This window comes from Passer domesticus, chromosome 1 (assembly GCF_036417665.1).
Source record: "Passer domesticus isolate bPasDom1 chromosome 1, bPasDom1.hap1, whole genome shotgun sequence".
Lineage (NCBI taxonomy): Eukaryota > Metazoa > Chordata > Aves > Passeriformes > Passeridae > Passer > Passer domesticus.
Genome location: NC_087474.1, coordinates 29,567,135 through 29,588,791, shown reverse-complemented (window position 1 = coordinate 29,588,791; position 21,657 = coordinate 29,567,135). Strand labels below are relative to the sequence as shown.

At 37.3% G+C, this 21,657-nt stretch overlaps 1 protein-coding gene across 19 annotated transcripts in view; it reads right to left on the bottom strand.

Annotated features, from left to right (window-relative positions):
- HDAC9 (histone deacetylase 9) overlaps nucleotides 1-21,657 on the bottom strand; it is a 452,594-nt gene that overhangs the window by 200,943 nt on the left and 229,994 nt on the right. For all 19 annotated transcript variants that reach the window (XM_064411632.1, XM_064411622.1, XM_064411704.1 and 16 more), the window contains 3 exons: nucleotides 19,737-19,858; nucleotides 4,802-4,930; nucleotides 2,871-2,986 (listed from right to left, as the gene is read on the bottom strand). In XM_064411632.1, the coding sequence (XP_064267702.1) occupies nucleotides 2,871-2,986; nucleotides 4,802-4,930; nucleotides 19,737-19,858 (367 nt within the window). The remainder of the gene's footprint in view (nucleotides 1-2,870; nucleotides 2,987-4,801; nucleotides 4,931-19,736; nucleotides 19,859-21,657) is intronic.

The following is a 21,657-nucleotide window of genomic DNA, read 5'->3' as shown; positions in this document are numbered from 1 at the left end:
TGGAGTTGTATAAAACAAATATGTGTTTATCTGTCACTTATGTAATTTATGTCTCCTGTATAATCAAATGTTATTCTAGGAAATACTGCTTTCCAAATCACAAATAGAAGAAAGAAATTGATCTGAAGCCCAGTAACACCAACTGGAAACTTTCCATTGCCTTCAATGGCTTTTGACCAGACCATGAATGCCTAAAATTAATCATTTCACATGACTAAAGCAGGTTGTCCCTCTGAACTCAAGGGACATGCTGTGCAGAGGCTCAATTCTGCTTGCATTTCTCAGGCAAGTATGATTTAGCCCCAGCACAGCAGGTGACCTGAAAGAGTATGGCATGCTACAGGAGACAAATAGCTACTGCGGTGAACCTTGATGATACTGGAGACAACTGTGCCTAATAAAAACAGGATTTTATTTATAAGGTGCAATTAAAATCCTGAGTTCAACTTTCAAGTTTCATATAATGAGACCAGTGTTTTAACAAATGGTAGTGAAAGTACCATTAAGGGAACTGTGATAGTAAAAGATTATCTGCAAAGCTGCAGCATGTGCAGTGCACCTTTGTTCATTCAAAAATTTGTAACGATCTACCCACCAGACTGTCTGCTCCAGAGAGTAAACCACTTAAAAGTCTCACTATTCCAATGGATGTGGTAAAAATACTTTAAAAAGCAGTTTAATTACTGATAATGTTCTAATTTTGTCCCTGCACTGGAGTGTAATCATTTACGGTACTGACTCATGTTTTACTGGTAAATGACTGTCATAGCAACCTGTTTTTCCCCAGCAAAAAGTGTTTTATTTGCTGCCATGAAAACCACGGCCATCCACCCACTCAGATATGAGCACAACACTTACTGCAAATGTCACAACAACGATTATGAAACAACAGCCATGTGAGTCATATGGGATTACAGAAAAACAAGTGATATTTTGGGTGATTTTGGAACACTCAACTATTATTAGAAACTTCTGTACTTTGTGAATTGTATTAAAAATTGATTAGCTGTATAGCCCTTGAGAGCTGGCTAACACTAAACTAGGAAAGAGATATGTAGGAATTTTGCTGCTGTTAAACCACCAAAGAAAATCCCACTGAAATAAAAATCACTGAAGCTGAGATTTATGGAAAATGTTTGAACCCACAGGACCACAGCACTGACAGTCAAGTAACCAGAGAGGTAAAGAAATCCCCAACTGGATCCAGAAGTGGAAGCCTGTAGTTCCAGCTTAGCAAGTTCAGCAAGTCAAGTGACTGACGCCAGCATGAAGTGCTCAGCTTCTAAAGGAACACTTGAGGCTCCTTTGAGCATCTTTGAATGTAGGTTGGGGTTATAACTTTCGATGTCTGGCACAGAAGTGGCAAGTAATATGCAATGTAATGTTCTACTAGCAAACCGAATATAACTACTGGTTCTTGCTACAACCTTTCCAAATCTCCCCAGAGACCACTAGCCTGACCAGCCTGTATGGTGCAAGTATCCAGAAACTGTAACATGCAAAGTCATGAGCACCAAGTATCAGTCTGAGAGTTTAGTGCCCTTCATTTTATAGAATCCTCAAGTCAATAAAAGATCCAATTGGATAAGATTTTCTGTTTCATACAGCACATAATAACACCCACATATTATCAACTGCTATCTAAAACATTCCCAGTATTAAAACACACAATTCCACTGAACTAGGATCTGATCTAATCCTAATGATGGATCTTACTCTGCATCATTTAAATTTCTTTGCAATCACATATGGGGGGCTATGAGACAAGACCACATGTTAGCCATCAATGCAATTTTTTTTTCTTTTTGGTTACGGGCCAGAGAGAGGCTACTAATCAGTGTGCAGAGGTCACCCACCTGCCCCCTGGATCATAGTTCACACACACAATTAATTCATTATGGGGAAAAGTCACTGCTGGAGGTTGAACTGCCCATTCCAGGGGTTTTTTTTTAGGTGATTGTCCTGCCACTGACCTGGAGAAATAGCTCCATTAACTAAAACTCTGTTGAATCACATTTTCTTATGCAATTTTTCTAACATAAACAGCATAAAACAATTAATAGAAAACCTTGCCACCAAAGCAGGAACTGTGGTAAGTATAGGCTGGATATAGTACATTGTGGAATTTGAGTCTCTCTTAAGGCAAATTAGTTTACTGTCCCTTTACAATATTGCCATGGAAAGCATGACTTGGGCATGTCATCTGTGCTAAATGAGGTTTATCACAACTGATTTACCATCTGCATTCCTGTTGTTATAGGCACGTATGTATGAAACAGAATAAGGAGTAGTTAAGATTCCTTCCGTTTACAATCTCACTTTACAAAACAAGTATTCAAGAATTCTGGCATGACATTTATGGTGGTTAAGTACTGCCCTGATAAGGAAACTGAGATACAGTAAAATAAAAGGGAGATTTAACGAGTATTTAGTCACCTAACTCAAATACTGTGATTAAAGAAATCTACTTCAGCATTCATCTGAACTTGGGACCACCTTAGCTCTTATGCGTAAGGATCACCAATGCATAAACCACTGTTTTGTATGCAGGAGTTCTGTGTCAGCATTCAGCAATGAGCACCTCTTTCAAGTCATCCCAGAAGATAATATTCTGTAACCAAGTTCCTTTCACAGCTCCCTCCACTTTTCCAGTAGCACTACCGCTGCTTTTCCCTGAACTTTTGTTATCATAGATTCTACTGAACATGCATCTCATACATAAAAATATACCTCATATATAACATACTGAGATGTCAGCCTGTAGTGTCCTGGTATCCCAATTACTCTGCTTGTGAGTACGATCAAATCAAATTTTCCATCCTCTTCAATCTAGAAACCTAAGCAATTATCTACACAATAATGAGCCTTACCTCAGCTTGAATGTTAGATGGCAAAACTGAGGTGTCATTTTCTGTTGTACTGCTGGTCGGGCCATTGCTTGGGGAACTGGGACCAGATCCAGGGGAGCTGCTACTGACTGAGGATTCTGAAAAACAGATTAAACATACATGAATTTTACTCTGGAAAGGTACACATAATCTTGATTAATTGTACAATCTTTATAGCATAGGGCTTTTTTTTGCTGTTGAAAAATAGCTATTGGTTACACTATTTACTTACATTAAAGACTCTTGATTCATCTTCCATTTCTTTGGTTTTCTTTTTACAGCTAAGAAGGAAAGATACACTTGCTCTATCCCCTTCTGATCTATGTCACATAAGAAGAATTTAGTATTTGTTTTTCCCACAAAGATGGTTATGATACTCAGTATCAGGCAGAGACACCGACACAGAGCTTGTGATAAGTAAAGAAAAGAAACTCTATCCTGTTTAATTGTAAAGAGTCCTGGCTCTGTGAGACACGAGGCCTACTGCCATCCTTTCTGTCTAGGAAGGGGATGAGCCCATTGTGGACCAATCATTACATCTACAAGTACTAATGGCAAAATACACACCCTCATTACATCTTTGGCACAAATATGAAGAAATATTTACAGTATGTAAAGACAATAAAATAGGATTTCAAAGGCTGCATGCTATCTTGATTTAAAAAGTCCCAAGTTTTGTCTAAGACAAAGGGGGAGAGGATGACCTCATTGTACTTTGTTTATTGAGTTATTCTAGTTCTACACTAATATAAATTATATTTATGTAATGGATACAATTAAGAAGGTTAAAGGTGTAAGTTTAACCTACTAGTGGAAGTAAACCTCTTTCAAGGGATAGCTTTCAAATTAAAGCACTCAAGTAGTTGAAGTAATTAATATCTAAATGTAGCAGCAAATATTCTATAGCTACTTCTTTGCTTATTTATTCTTTATGCCTTATTTCATATGTAAAAATATGTTTTCACTTTGGCTGATGCCACAGGAGGCTTCCTAACTGTTACTTGGATCCCTTACTCTTTGATTTACTGAAGTGATTCCAAGACCTATGGCCATGTAGAAGTTCTTGCATTGTATTTTCAATCTGTATCAGAGAAGCAGGGACACGCAATCTTTTTTTCTCATTGTTTGAAAATTAAAATAGCATTTTTTGTATGAATAAGCATTTAAATAACGGGCCATTTTCAGTTAAGAGAACAAAAAGCAAGGGTTAAAATATTTCAGGTATCAATGTTTAACCAGGTTATGAAAGGTCTAAAATATCATATAGTCAATTTTCATAATTATAACAGCAATCTAAAAGGCTTTAAGTTATTGTCAGAGCTAAGAAGACATCTATTTTAATGTTTCTGCTCTTTCAATGTCATCAGGAAAAGACCTCCAGTGATAATATTTCACATTATACTGTATTTGTAAGTATGCAAATGGTAAAGAAATCAGCTAAATTAAGGAAATGGATATCAAGAATCTCATAGAGGCTTCAGTAAATGGAATTAATAAATTAGCTGTAGAAAAATTATAATCTGGAAGTAATTTATCAGGAAAATACTTCACTTAGTAACTTTCATGCTTACATTCACATCTCTCTTCCGGTTTCACACATGACAGGGACACCAATATGTTTATTCAAGTTGTATTTTAATTCCATCTTGGTGTGACATAGTTCTGATATATCAAGTGAATTCAGATTTATGTCTTATAGACTAGTAACAGTTGATTGCATAAAGATATGGCCTGATCACATGAAAAAGCCATGAATCTACTAAATATCAAAGCAAAGTCAAAGCAAGGATAGTCAGGATGAGGCCAAATACTGTAAATGCTCATTTTGTTTAGCAAACAGTTTCAATTCTGAAGTACCACCACTATTCTGTGAGCTGTGGCAGCTGATACAGAATTGCCCCATCCCTACTCACCTGTCACCTCAAAAAGACGCTTCTTGAATGAACTGACATTTCCATCCTTCCTCCTGAGTAAAGGACTGCTTCTCCTTTCTGTCACCTTTTGTTTTAATCTTGAACGTACCTTCAAATTGGGCTCTGAAGCTGGAAATGAAGAGAAGAAAATACATGACTACAAACCCAATTTCTGGCTTGTGTCAGACACCACTGACCTTGTAGGACCTCATCTGATCCAAGGAGGGCCTGGAGACAGAGATTTTACTGCCCAACCTTCTCAGTCATCCTGTTGCTCCTCATACAACTTCATTTTAGATTGCAAGTTAGGAAAGAGCTGAAGAGAGCTGAAGTGCTTGGGACCCAGCATTTTTCTCATGCCACTGCAACTTTGAAGTTACCCATTAATAATTGTTACTATCGTATGTATTAATAACAAATGAATGCAAATTTAATTTACATTATTTTTATCTCTCCTGTAGGTGAAAACTTGGAAAACACATCTTGGAACTTGGAATGTTATAACTGGATTAAGGTTAATTGCAAAAACAGAGATTAGCCTCCACTGGTGCCTTTTGATTTCTCTGAGAAATATAAATTACGACAAGCCCTGCCGGCAGAATATTTCTTGGTCAGCGATTCTAGGCCCAGAACTTTAGTGTTTTCTGAGTAACACACCAAACAACTAGATTTATGGCAGTGTCCTAAGAACATTTACAGAGAAAAATATATGCTCTGAAAATGAAGAAGTAGGGTTGATTCCCAGAAAACCTAGGATTATATTTAATGCACCTTGGGCAAGTTCCACCTTTGTTTCCTTAATGGATACAGTCTCTTCATATGAAGGCCAGCTCTGCTGTGCTTTTTATTTTGTAGTATTTTTAGCATGATAAAGTGTTTCATGTAGTCATTCATTTGTTCTTCAAATAAACCCTATATCAAACAAACTGCTAAGAGCTCATGAAAGACAATTGTGGAATAGAATTTGTTTATACTTCCCCTTTGGGAACTGAGGATTGGCTAAGCAATATCTCAAAACAGAGCACTAAAAACTGGGGTCAGCTCTCTCTCCTATGCACAGATTTAAACCCAGCCTCAAAGAAAAACCAAGAGTTAGCAGAAAACCAATAAACATTACATTTTCATTCAAATCAGAATTACACCATTTTTCACTGTGGGGCAGGAACTCAATCCTACACTTCTAATACTAGTCCCTTTCCCCATGTCACATTGCACACCTTTTTTCCTTCTGTTCCACCTGTTCCCTCAGGGATGGGAAGGCAAGGGGGCTGCACCTCACTGCAGAGCTGCTGTGACCAGCAGTACCTGCTGTCACACGCTGACCTTTGTCATGCTCTGCACTGCACATGGCAAGGGCTGCCCTCTGAAAACCCTGTGCCTTAAATACATTTCAGACCAAGATACATATGCTGGAACAGCACTGGAAATCTTTAATAATAAACCTGTTAACTAGAAATTTATTTTTATTACTGTTAAGGTGGATGGTTCTAACAATAAAGTACAGATGACTTTTATACTATCTCAGATACCATTTGCAATGAAATTGAAAATATAAAATACCATAATGGGCTATGATTACAGTATATGCTATCACCACAGATCTCACCAGGTGTGATGACATTTAAAAGAAAAGGCACTCACTCCTTTTGCACTTACATTTATTTCCAGTTCTACTATTCAGTTCTTTTTAAAATGAGGAGAATATGTCTGTACATATTCTGTCTGTGCATCCCTGACAGATGAATGTGATACAAAACCTCTGCAACACTCACTGGAAAAAGTCTCCACTCCTATTTAAATGTTTCATGCTTAGTCACAGCAATTTCCTTTCTATTTTTACCAAATTCTCATCATATTCTGCATCCGAATGCATCATATAAGCACAGAAAACAAATTTTAAAGTCAATGTATGAATTTATGAGCCATCCGAGAAGATGCATGAAAAACAGCAATAATTTAAAAATGGAAATAATAAATTTTAATGTTAAATGACATGGACAATAGTGGTTTTAAGATTATAAAATAAACTCCACAATACAAATTAAAGCTAATGTTTGAAAAGTGTTTGCTTCAAATTCTGGCTTTCCTGAATTTTCTTCCTGAGACACTGCCAGCTCCTAATTTGGTACTTACTAAGATGCAACGGCTAGCAAAATGAATTCTGGTTTCAGTGGACAAAATGTACAAATCTAAGCAATTTGAGGATATCTGGTGCAATGAAAAAAATGTAGAACCAAACACTGGTTTCTTGATTCCCAGCAGTGGCTGAGGCATTGGCTTGGTGTGTGACTGTAGAGAACACTGAACCACCCTGCTCCACCAAGGCTGGGGCAGAATTATCATTCACTGCAAGAGGTATCGATCACCACAGCAAACCTATGTGCTTCAGTTCACTCCTGCATGAGGGCAGTAATAAGGCAACTATAATTGTCAACTCTCTTCTGACAGTTAAAAAGGCAAAATTAAATATTTAATCTTCAAATATGGAGCTGTGGATTGCAATTATAAACATATACATATATACACACACTGACTGCCTTAAAGCACATAAGTAAGATCTATTAGAAACTGGTTTAGTCCTTTAAACTCTGAAATGTGATCATTAGCAATGTGAAAAAAGTGAAAATAAATTTTTCAATTTTTTTTTTTAAATTAGATTGTTCCCCTAGTATTTGCAAGAAACTTGGAAAGTCTTAGTAGCAAATGGCCCAGAATTATTATAATTAATTTGCCTTATGTTTCAAATGAGTATTTGGCTCAATACTTTAACTGGTGGCTCTTAGAAGTGGTTCTACATAGGGGTAATGTTCAAAATAACTGTTTTGCATTAGCCACCCTGTAAGTATTTTTACTGCACATTATTTGTTCCTTTGCTCAGCTTAATTAATCCATTGCCACGGCTGACTATGTTCATCACACAAAGGCATTCTCCATGGGGAAAACTGTCGTATGAGGAGTCAACACCAAAAAACTTTTGAGGCTTAAAGATTTATTCCCCAGCTTGCTGCAGAGTAGCAAATACAAGCCCCTAAGAAGTAACATTTTTTGCTATAGTAATACCACAAAATTATTGAAAAGACCATCAGGGAATATATATGGTGATTCAACCATGAACTAAGACACTGACACAGCAAGAATATTAATGCACATGGCTAACTTGCTGTATGCTAACCATCCCACTGGGGTCCAAAACTCAAAATTAGATTAATTCTACCCCATATAGCAGACATCCTGTATCTCACCTTCCTGAGGAAAAGAGGCCTAAGTGCTGGAGGTGTGGAATGGTGTGGGTTTTGCTGTGTTTGACTACTCCAGCTGTAGAGGACTGAATCATCTGACCAAGGAGCCCAAATGCCACAGAAAAGAGAAAAACAAGAGCACGTGGCCAGGAATGTGGTCATGAGGACAAGGAACATAGCATGGCAAATTTTCATGGCAGCAGTCTGATTGGTTGGGCTGTGCTTCTAAAACTTACTATGAAATGGTATACAGCTGATATTGGTTTAGTTGGTCTCTGTTTAGCTAACCTCTTTGCTGCACAAATCTTTGCACTTCTATTATATTTTGCATTTTGGAACAACTAAAAATCAATTTATACATGGAGAAAGAGAACATACATTATTTGAAACTGTTTCATTGCAAAGAAAACAAAAAGACACAGCTATTTTCTCTGAAGGCCGTCAAAGCCCATGTCATTGTTCTCAACAGGAATCAGCTGGTCCCCATTTGATTGATCCACTTCAGAGGATTTCAGGAAAGACTAATCTGAAAATTACTTTTTTATGTAGATGTAGCATAATTTGGAATAATGAAATGTTGCAGTAATGTGTCTTGTTCAGTTTTATTGCTATTACCTGGCTTATTCTCTTTTTAGTGTTGGTAATTATGGACTGGTGTTGATCTTTAAATTATTCTACGTGGGAAACAGATATGAAAGACACAGAAAGGATTAGTTTAAACAACAGCAGAAGATACCACAGGCAATCAAAGGATAGGTTGCCTAACATTTTGCCATGACTTGTAATTATGTCTACAGAACTTTGGCTGTAGGTGAAGGGGAGAAACTGTCTGAATTAATTTTCTCATATTTATAGTGGCTTCATAGAAGAAGAAAGAATAAAGTAACTGTACTGTTAAAAATGGAAAATATACAGGCTTCTATGTAGGTACACATTAATTTCATCACATGAGCTATCACTGATAGGTGAAACAAGCTAGTCTCTCCTAAAAAACATCATGCTCAAATATAAGCACAAGATATAGGAAAATAATTCAGTGAAGTCATTACGTCCTATACTCCACTTTGCTTAATATTAGCAATTTGCAGATACTAGCATTAAATAATATAGCCTGGGGCCAGATTGCTCCCAAATGAACTGAGGTTTTCTTGACAGGATTTTTCTTCATTGTTTTTTTTTATTAAACACACAGAGATATTTAAGAAGAAGGAATGAAAATCCTTTTTACGCATGGGGAGAAGACATATATGAAGAGAATGTAAAACACAATAATGCATTACTTTCTGATGGTTCCTGGAACACACTAGTACTTTTGTATCAGAAGAGTGTATGCCAACTTCAAATCAGCATTTAATGAAGCCAGGCAGGAAATGGGGGATGGGAGAGGGTGCATAGCAAGCAGGTCCTCATCTTGAGGCTAAAGCCCTGTATAGGAAGCCTGAAGAACAGAAAGTGAGCTTTTGTCCAGATTCCTAAAGGCTCTAAAGTGAAAGCATTTCCTCTTCCTCACAAGCAGGCTGGCTTAGAAAAGCTGTGGGGCAGTAGAGGTAAATAATGCTAAATTTGGCTTAAAAGATTCCAACAGCAGCATGAGTAACAGCGGCAAAACTGACATCCTACTCAAGAAAGATAAATTGTCTGCTGTTGCCCAGGCATCAACTGTTATCAGTAAGAGCGTTTTTAAAACAGCAACCTGAACTTTCCTAACATCATTAGGTCATCAGAAACAATTAAAACCAAAAAACTTCAAGATCTTCAAGCAAATCTTTACAGGTATTCTCTATTTCTTTAGCCACAGTTTTTTTAAGCTGTGAAGAGCTGTATGTACTGATTTGTATATATTCTGCACTGTACTCCATGCAGGAGTTTGATTTTTTTTTCTGGCTCATATCTAACAGGTATCATTAATTGAATACATAGTCAAGAAATCTGTTTTTTCACACCACACAGGTTGCTTTTTTTTAATACTATTGTACTAGAGACTCACGTACAGACAAGAATTTTGTGCTGTACAACACATAACCATAAACACTCCACACCTAAGATAGCTCAAAGTCACAGCACACATGGGTACAAGCCATCAGAACTGCAAAACAAACATTAATATGGCACTGGTTAACACAATGGGGGTATTGTCAGCACACCACTGGTTTATCCTTTGCCAAGTTCCTTTCTAGATCTCTGGCAATTTAATATCTTCAAGAAGATACTGCATGTGGATAATGAGATAATTGGGAGATTTTTGTTGTGATTTATCCTGAAGCAGGAGGGGCAGAACTGGAAAAAAAACAAACCCCACTGTGAAGAGATCCTTATTTTGTCAGGTCCATTGCATAGCTCAACAGGTTCTCAGGTGCTGTGGGCTCCCAGTCACCCTGGCAATATACATAAACAATAAAACAGCCTATGTTATGCCAGGGTCTGGAGACCAAGGAAAAAGTTAAATCCCACATTAATACTACAACAAAACCAATCAGAACAGTCCTATCTTAGGTTCCTAAAAGCTGGTCTGAAAGTTGTGGACTAAGGAGAAACTTCTCAGTTTCCCCTTCATCTGAAGTAGGCAGAATCAAATGCACAAGACAGCCCTAAGTACCACCAGAAAAGATAAACATGAAGATAATCTGGGCTTCCTCAGCAAAACCATGGATGCAACCAAAGCCTGACAGAAAGCTAGAGAGGCAGAGAGAGACACAGGTCAGGGACAAAAGCTGCTTCCAGCTTCCTAAGCTGCTTTGTGAAGAGCTGTGAATGAGTCCTGACAGACCTGGTAGTCTCACAACCTTTACAGTGCATGGTTCTCACAATCATGTAACTATTCTCTGCTCTGAATGAAGTTTCTGATTGCTGCTCTGTCTTCCTGTAGGCAGCCACAGTGTTTCAGCCACCTCCACATGATTATACAAAACAAGATAAGTGGTGCCTTTTTGTCTTCATACAAATTGACATTTGCTGTATAAGGCCATATCTCAGTGGAAGACAACGCTGGACAATGTTCACGTGGACATTCTCCCCACTGGATGACAGAACTAGAAGATGGCAGTAATCTGTATGTAGTATAATTCTATGGGTTCAATGACTTCTCAATTCTGGTGATTGAAAATGCCACTTCCGAAAGAGTTTTAAATTAGATTAATGAGAGTGAAACTATTTACACATGCCCTCTAAAGCTCTTCCAAGGACTACATGGACCTAACTGCTGGGTGGTCCCAACAAGGCAGGAGAATCAGATACAGCAGTACAGGATGGATGCTTTGTTTTTCTGGCTTGTATCACCTAATGTGTTTTCAGGATCTACTGAAACTGTTTCCTGTGCACCCATCCACTTTATGGGGAATGCCGGTCATATGTGAAACCCTTTAGTCCTTTGCTTTATTTTACTTCTGTAAAAGGTAGAATGCTTTATTTTTTCAGACTAAGGTAAATATCCATGCCCTAAATAAAAAAACAGGTTTAGTGAAACACATGGTAAAAGAGCTAATTAGATTAGAGGGGATCTTGCAGCCCTTCTGCTCTCTTTAGGCTAAGGAAACCAATTTAACAAGATTAGAAAATTCTCATTAATTTTCTAAAGCAGGTTCAAAAATTAAATAGTCTCTGAAGCTACTTTAAATATCTAACTTTCTTTGTTATTCACTGCAGTCTGTATGAAACATAAAATACTTGTTTCACTATCCATGCAAACAAGTGTTATATTTCTAGGCACAATTTATTCAGTTAGATGTAGAAATTACTTATTGTACTGCTTGGATTTAGCCAAAATTGGAGATCTTGAATATCTGAACAGTATTATTTCCTGTTGATATATGTTCTTCATGTAACCCATAAGGCAAAAGAACACGTCGCTTGATAAAATTTTTAATAAATTCTGGATTTTAGTAACAAAACAGCATCTCCTAGCATTTGCACCACAGGGTTCTACAGCAGTTTCAAGAAGGCCATGGTTTTACTGGACCTTATGAATCCTTATTACATCTCAAGTCTGCTGAAACCATGACATTTCACTACTATGTCAGGTTCATCTTAATATTTTTACATGTAAAATAACATCCTTTTCCGATAATAAGTAGGGGGTTAAAAAGCAAATACTACTATACTGGCTTGAACCACAGAATTAGGGAATAAGGATAGTTTAAAATTAATTGTCATCTTCTTTCCACGTCATCAAATTCTGTAATTTTATTACACCTTTATAGCACTTTCTGGAGCCAACTCACATCTGAGTTCTCAGGAGATGCAGAGGAGAAAAGAAGATTAAACGGGTGCTTGAATATCCCTCATTTGAATGCTAATAATTCAATAAATAAATTAAGATATGCATGGCTGGCAGTCATTCTGGTTAGGTCTCCACTGGTAATTCTTACCCTTTCTTCTGACCATCTACACCAGTCAGTTCTAGCTGGAAAGAAGCAATGGGAATACAATATCCCACTTTCTGCAAATACAGCAAATCCCACTCTTTAGTCTAAATCCTCCTCCTAAATCCACTGAATCCCAAGAAAAAATATTCTGTTCAGTTAAGAACTGTCACAGACAATCCCCTAGGCCCCAGAGTCAAGGCTTTTGCCATGGTCACCATTTGACCCCTAGATACACGATTTATTTTTTACAGAATAATTATGCTCATGATGATGTTGTTCCCCAAGCCCCAAAGAAGGAACTAGTTCATAGGATGCTTAAATCCCACAGATTTTCATCTAGGAAAATATCCAGCAGTGATAACTCACTGACATTAGGCAAAAAGTACAGTCCAGTATTTCATCAACCTTTAGAAATTCATGATGAAACACTATCATCTTCTCCCCCAGTTTAACAGGGCATCAGTGTCATCAGTAAATGTGAGCTGGTCAGGTCTAGACTGCTGAATGGTACTCTGGAGTTGTCCAAAGGCAACAGGGTGCCAAGAAAACAAAATCAACCAAAACACAGTATATCTTGCTCTCCTAGCAGAAGAAAACCATTGGCCAAGTTCATCTCAAAAGCAGGAAGGCAATTCAGCCCCACTGAAGAAAAATGAAGATGAAATTGGCTCCAAAGTTGTTTGGACATTCAAGGCACGTTTGTCTTCTTGAACTTCTGTAGGCAAGGCCAACTTTGTGAAACCATCTCCTCATGTTAAGCAAAGTGAGAAGAAAATCCCTATGTTTGAAGTCTTAGTTGGACATCCATACTACACCTTCACAACCATACGGAATTAAAATAAATTTACTTTTAGATAGATTATTTATGCTCTGGCATATAATTCCAGTGCCCTACAACTTAATTAGCTAAATACACAATGTAACCTTCCATCTGGTAGAGTAATTTAACAAGAATAATTGTGCACCACCATAACTCAACTAGACACTGAGGAAAACCATTGAAATGCTATTTCCTTTCCTTTGGAAGAGAATTATGTACAATTTCAGCATGCTTTGCATTTCTAACCGTTAAAGCCAACAGGGAGGTATCACTCTCATTTATATTACTTTCCCATGAGAAAATCAAAAGCAAAGTACAAAGCTTATGCCTTTGCTTATGAATGGCTCTGTAATACTCACTTGGCTTTAGCCACAACATGTTATTTGGCAGCTAAACCCCTTAATTAGAGTTGTGGGATTGAATAGATTTTCAGTGAAACTATGTTTTGCAGGATTTTGGAGAAGTGCAGTCTTTACTAACTAAGATATCTTCTATTTTGGATGTTCCCATACCATGTGATTTCCACTTTCCACTTCTCTGTTTTTCATCTTTAGATACACTTGTTTACTTTTCTAAAAGTTTTCAACTGTCCCTGCTCTAGATACCATGGAAGAAAAATCCTAGTCCTACCGAAATCAAACAGTACAATTTCTACTGACTTCAAAGAGTCTCAAATTTAATATGCAGTATTTTGTAACTTATTTATCCAGAGGAAATAAGCTTTGAAATATCCATCAAAAACATTCCATTTTGTTTTCAAGGGACATTATGCTCTTCAAATGCTTTAGATTTTAGGGCTGCTCCCAGTTGCTTATAGAAGGGGTTTCTTTCAGTTCAGAAGTCTAAAAGGTGTCTAGTAGCTGCTTATCAAAAAGCTATGCAAGGTACTTCTTAATGCTAATTTATAAAGCATTTTTGAAAACATACACAGTGTAAGAAAGGTTTTATGTACTCACATGAAGCAGAACTTCATAATTCAATTTTGGTTACACACTGGTCACAAAAGAATTAGGTATTTTGATCAAGACTGAACAATTAGCTTCATTATGAAGAAGGGTCAGTAGTGTCATAGAATAATTAATTACTGGCAAAATAGAACATGATATATATACGTGGACTGGGATTTTTGCTAAAAGAGAAAGATACTGAATCCAGAAACTGAGTAAATTTTTTACCCGCTCACAAAAATCTTGCTTTCTGCAATTAAAAGTAAGTGTTAAATACATTAGAGGAATAACCTTCCACTGGTGGGAAGACTATTATGGTCTTCATGAAAATCATTCTGGTGATGACTCTTGCTGAACCCTGGTGCAGGCCCTGGCAGCTTTCGTGACACCAAAGCATAGCTACACAAGTTCCTTTCTCTTTGACAGTGTCATTAAGCCTACCCTAGCATTCATTTTTATTTAAAGATACCTCAAATAAATTCTCCCCAAACTTGAGCTCAATCAGAATGACAGGATATTGCTCCTTGGCCCCAGCTTGGGAGGCTGCAGTGCACTGTTGGGCTGGAGACAAGAGCAGCCCCACACAGTAGCTACAACCACATCACATTTCCTTGGAGCTGCTGGCTCCCAGGGCCTGGACATGGGCTTGGCCTGTTCATTATGTGAATCTGGGAGCTTTGCCTCCTATTCACTCTGCAATTGCAAGTGGAAGATTTTTCTCTTTCTAAAAATTCCTACTATTAATTACAAGTTCTGAAGTTATTGATACTGAATTTGAGAAGGCTGAAAATGTTTGGTGAAGAGGAGTCAAGATCAGGGTGCCTTTTCTCCTCATTGTGATAGGTTACTGATTTCTTCTGGGCACATTATCTAAATGTGCCAAATGTGTCGAGATGGTTCACCAACCCAGCCAAACAAGGACTCTGGAGAGGCAGGAATGCTTAGCATCCCTGGAAAATGGGATAAAATTAGGAGAATTTTATGGTTGCTTCATTTCCCTGCTTCAATAAACAAAGTGCCTCTCCCATTTATTGTTCTCCTCATAAATTCAGAAAAAATAGCACTTCTCTCCACTGAGCTGGACTCCCTCATTTTGGCAGACATGGTAATTGAGGGTTTGGGATACTCTAAGCCTTTTTTTTAAAATGAAAACCAAAAGAAATCCAGCTTTTTCATATACTGTTACATCACAAAAGAGTGTTTTCCTAGAAAATGTGAACAGAAATAAAATTTGGTGGCACAAAAGGGGGAAGAAGAAAAACCATCGCACATGAAATGTTTTTCTTCTGATTTTCAACTGCTCCGGTAAATTACTGAGTCACTAAGTGCACAAAGGACTGTAAGCAAATATTCTAATTAGTTTCTTTTCTTAAAAAATTATATTTGCTAAGTTCTGTTTCAGGAATCTTTCATTGTCATTTAGACAAGAGCTGCACTGTTATTCTACTGCCTAATCAGGTTAACGTAATATGGGTTTTACAGAGTGATCTTCATGGCTGTGCAGGACAGCCTTCTTCCTCTCTTTCATCACAATATTAAACAATCCTTCATCTCCTCTTTTTTCCTGTATTAATTACACAACTTCTCCCATCCAAGGAAGAACCTCATACTATTTGTTATTAAAAAAACCCCATGCTATGTTTCCATTGAATATGCTTCCAATTTTTGGAAAGTGAGGCACAAACATCTTCTCAAATTGTTACATTATGAGAGATCTTCAGATCCCTAAGCACAATGCAATTCGTAAGCATACAGCTCCATCTGCAAAGAAAGATTCAACTGGCACAAAATCAAAATAAATAGAAAAACTGATTGACGTTCCCATTGTTCCATGATTGTGCTAAACTCAGGAAAGAAAAAACAGTTCATACTTGATATGATGATGTCCCAGGAATTTCTTCCAAAAAAAGCCAAAACATGAAGCAAAATGCAGAAATTCCACCTACAGCAACATTTTTAAAAAGTATACAGCTTTGGCCAGAGAGCTAAGCTTTGTTGGAACTTACTGGCTTTTGCTGGTTTCTATCAACACTTGCATACAAAAAATTAAATTTTAAAGACTGGAGAAAGTGCAAATGTTAGAGACATTTGCCAGAATTTCTGCATTTTGAAAAGGTAAAAAAAAAATAGGGGAAAAAAAAGCTCTTCTACCCTACCACGTTGCTTATCGTGTTTTTGTTATTTTTACAGTAACCTCATAATGAGGATAATATTTTCCTGGACAGATAGTCACAGAATAGAGAAGCTCAACAAGCAAAAGTTTCCCTTATTAAATGATCAGATTTTCAAAAGTATATGGCTCCCATCAGAGCTCTTAAAACAGTCAGTATGAATTTCAAAAGTGTTCAGTAATAGGGAGGTATTTTCAAACCTCTCTGGGTAATTTAGACACATTAGTCTCATTGAAAGTTAATGAGCCATGTGCTGCTCAGGCTTTTGGGTGCTTTGCAAAAAACACATTACAACTAGTAACCATGGTGCAAGTTTTGGGGATTTTGAAAATTTGATCTTATGCTGTTTACACTAAATTCTGCTCGTAGCTACAGATGTGTAGCTTCTCATGGTGTATTTATCTATATACAGTGAAGCAATAGCTCCCCTTACTCTGCTCTTTTCAAAGTCTGTCAACACCAAGCATCTGAATGCAGCTGTGCAAAGAGTTGCATATACTGGCCTCTAGCCCCTAGGACAGTCCCAATCCTCCATGCAGCTAAACTTTCTGAAGCCCACTGCTGACAACTTCTGCTGCATCTTGTACAGAAAAGAACAATCCACATCACTGAGATTTGTTGAGTAACCACAGTCACAGCACTAGGATGTTAACTCTGGTACCTAAACACTGACAGAGCAAGACTCTTAAGTCTTTCCCTAGTTATCTAAGCATTCCACCATTCTAGACACTAGAAGAGTAAAAGCTGCAGAAAATATTTTCCTTTGTACTGTTCTTTCAGAGTTAACTTTTAGAAGGTTAGAAAGAAGATGTCACTTCAGGACTAATTAAGCAAAGATTAAATGGATTACTGAACAAGAAAGTAAGCAAGCAAAATTCATGATTTACCATGCGTGTGTGACACTTGGTGTTCCCTTAGCACATTAGGATGTCAGGGAAGAATCATTCAGCTTTGTTTCCTATTAAATCTGATCTCAGAGTACCTGATTCAATCAGAATTATCTTACAAGAGCATTTTAACAAAGTTGGAGAAGAGAAATATATCTCTGTATTTTCTATTATAAAGATTAAAAAAAAAAAAAAAAGTAACCTAAAATCAAAACAAAGCTGTAATTAAAAGTCACAACAGGTATTCTTTTCTTAAGGCTGAAAGGAATGTGGGGTCTGCTTTCATATGAATTGCTGACTTCATGCAGGTTCAGCACCACAGAGGGTTTGCCAGGAGCCAGTGGCAATAAGAGTTCATAGCCTAAAGGAAAGGAAAAGAGGTTCACCCCTCATGGCAAAGGTCAGATTTCTGCAGGCTTACAGCCTGTCCATATACATGAGTGTTCGTGGGACATCTTTGTCTAGTAAGGTCCCGTGAGGATGACACAGGCTCCACAATGTCCCCTCTGCCTGGAGGATGGCCCTATAGGCACCCAGATCAGTTTAGGGTCATTTGACTTGTGTCGATTTAGTTCCTGTTGCTTTTACACTCAACCTGATGAACAATCATTGAAAACTTTGTGGGGATGTTGCTGGAATTAAAGATGTAAGACTGGAATTAAACATCTCTAACACACAGAGAGACTGGATGTGTAAACAGGATATTAACAGTTGCTATTTTCACGGATATGGAGACATATCAAATATCCTCTGTTGGTAACATACAACATGCTGTACACTTCATTTATATTTGCTTATCAGAATCACTATGTCAATGTCATAGAAACGTTTATATTAATGATTATATTAGTATTTGTCTATTTGTTCTGTAGATATCTTTTCAGAGAGTCATCATGTCCTTTGTTCAATTTTGGAACTGATGCACTTCATGGCCAAATATTTGGAATAACATATAGAAAACATCTGGATTTAATTATATTATAGTCCTCTTATGCAGACAATGGGAATTGAATTAAGGAATATTTTGAAACCCCCACAGAGATATAAAAGTATTAGCAGCTGCACGAGAACTTTACTGTTACAAAGTTTGAAAATGTTTTGTTTTACAGATCAACAGGCTGACACATCATAAATATCAATCATAATGTTTAAGATATATAAACATGGAGGAAAAATTAAAGCTTGCATTTCAAATGCATGTAGATGAATTCACAGTATTTAAATGTAAAATGTATAATTTTGTTCAAAAAATGAAAACACATAGTCTATTGGCATAGAAAATATATTTTATACAGTGGTATTAGGCAGAGAACCACATAAGGGTTTATTATGTTGAACAGCCTGAACAAGATTTTATAGAATCTTGTTATATTGCCACCATATTGTACAAAGGGTAATTCAGCTAGAATAAATTAGCATTTTGCTTTTCATGCTTCCATTCCTTTGAAAATATTTGGGGATATAATATGAGCTTAGAGAGTCTGCCCCAAAGTATTAGATACAGGCTGGATTTTCTCTCTGAATATCTTCTGGTTCCAAATGCCACTTCTTTTCAAGTCAGTTTTGCAGTTAGTTTTCAATCTCCCAGTGGCAAAATCGCATTCAAAGGCTGTTAGCACAGTAGGGGGTCAGACTTTCTCTCTGAATGTAACTATATCACTCAACAGCAGATTCATGCAATAAGCGATCTAATGTTTTCTTTTCCTTTTTCCCCCCTCCTCTGAGTGTCTCCCTGCATTCCTGGATACCAGTCACTGCACCAAGGTCCTGAGGCAACAGCCACATGGACTCCACTGCCATTCTAGCTTTCTTTATGGTGCAGAAAAAGCTAAGTCTACAATTCACCTGCTGTCAAGATAATATATTCAGTTGTAGATCTTCTAAAATATTCTAAAACATTCAAAAGAACATTTTATATGTGTCAAAAGAACATGCAAAATGGATACAGCACAGTGCTAGTAATGGCATGGTGATGGGTTTGATCCCTGTATGGGTTATCCACTGAAGTATGGGACTCCATGATCCTTCTGGGTCTCTTCCAGCTCAGAATATTCTATGATATGCATACAAATTCTGACAATCAATGACACAAAATATAATATTAATCTGATTTCTTCTCTTTCCATGATTTCCCCTCAAAATGCCCTGAAAAACATTGTCTAAAAGCAGAATACCATCTGAAGATACTTTATCCAACAAGCAGGGCAGAGAGAGTTATTAAAGCCAGAAGAAAGGCAAAGAAAATAAAGATCCATGAAATGATGATCTGTTTAGAAACAAAATTTATCAGAACTGAAGTCCGCACTAGCTGTCAGCACTGGGAAACACCGACTCTTGGTACCATGTGGCCAGGCTGACCTTGGAAATATGCAGTCTGGATCTTTGAACTTACTCATAGTATCATCTTTAACTTATGGAATATGATATATGCCTTGCTGGTGGACAGCCTGGTTAAAATAAGAGTGGGAGAATTGCTGGGCAAGGGGCTCGAATAAACAACGCTAACTCACCCGTTTTACGAAGTGGAAAATCATCCTTAGCATCCTGTGCTCCTGGTAAAGTATATTTGTATGGTGGCGAGGCCCCACTCAGGGGAGGAGAGCTTTGATCCAGTGAGGTATGGTGGGCAGCCCTGCAGCAGACACAGAGGTCACAAATTAGCTGTCACTGAGGTGACCAGCAGTAACTATCCACACATGTTGTACACGTCTCAGCTGTGTTTATGTTCTTGTTCGTATAAGTGTGCACAAACCACAGGCTCATGTAACCAATTTCACTCTTACAGTAAGTTATGGAACTCCTTGGGATTCCCAAAAACGCATTTTTTGCACTCCTTACAGAAGTCACATAGGATAAGATTCATGCTGATCTACAGACAGGGTCTGTCTCCTGTTTGGGGAATTGACCATTTCAGGTGGTTGCTTTTTAATATGAATCAGCTGACATAGAGCAAAAGCCACTTAAGGCTTGTTTATCATGTACAAATAGATGTATATTGATCAAGTCTTCTTTGTCAAAATGTGGGGGATTTTCAGGGCAGGAGGGCTTGCATAAAATAACCAGAAATATTGAATTATTATCTCTTGGATACCCCCCTCCCCAAAATTCTTTGGCAGACAAGGTAATTGAAACCTTGACTTTAAGTTCAATTTGTAAATTTTGTGAACACAGCACTCATGTCAGCAGAGAAACTTCAAGCTGAAGAATGCTTTCTGACAATTGCTGGATGAAAGAAATATTGTAGATAGAGATTTCTTAACAACTGTAGAAATTGCATCATGTGGCTCAGAAACAGGGGTTGGGTTTTTTGCTTTTTGTTTGTTGAGGAGGGGGATTGGTTGATTTTTTTTATCTCTAGAGGGAGAGAGGGAAAGGAGAAAAAACTTTCAAACTTTGAGTTTATCTAAATATTATTTGACTTGGCCTTTTACAGAATCTGCTTGTCTTTCCAACACAGTGTGGTTAATCAATAATATGTCTCTGTCATGAGAGGAAGTACTACTTTCTGTAGTGTAGCAGAAGGCATCCTCTGCAGAGCTCCTCATACTCAGTCATATGAGGCTCAGATTATTAGTCCAGAAATCTTACATAGTCAAAAGACTTTTACACACTATTTGGAAGGAAAAAAATAATTAATAACTGTATCTCCACCAAACACAATGTAACTATATATTAAATCATTTTACCAAAATGCTCTGGTTAACTCAGAATACAAACTCCAAGGGCCAACCTTCAGCAATCCTTTTTAAAAAGAATAAGTAAAAGATGGAAATCTAGTGTACCATATGCATTTCTGTTTGTTCTATTGAATGTCAATGCGGGCATGACATTGAAGTCTTTCAGAAATGCAGATGGAGTTCATTTTGTTGGATTCATTTATGTGGGGAATAAAAACTGCAAAACTGTAGACTTTTAACATGTCAATAGACCATTTGAAGACTCAACAAAATCACTTGCTTCCATGGTCTAAGCAGATTCTTGTCAAGGCCAAGTTATCATAAGAATATGCTGTTAGGATACTAAAATCCATGAGTCAGAATAGTTAAATGACCACAGTCTTTCTCAAAATCCTTGTGAATTACTAACACCATTCAAGCAACTTCACTGGAAGCAAAGCAGCATCTCTTCAAGAGATTTCGTGTTTTGTGATTGATTCAAAATCCAAGTAAGACAAACACAAAGTTGTTCTAACTGAAAAAAAATTAAGATACTTGGGAAAATGACAGGTATAGTTGCAAAATTTGTGATAGCAACATATATAGATGCTACAGATGAAGCAGCTGAAATAAAAACATTTATACAAATTTTTGAGAGAGTCTTGTTCTATACAGTTCTCATCACTGAACACCAAATACTCCTCAGTTCAACCAGAAATATAACACTTCTGGCTTTTCTCTAATCTCTGGGTTGAACTTCTGTCTTGCTCTGAAG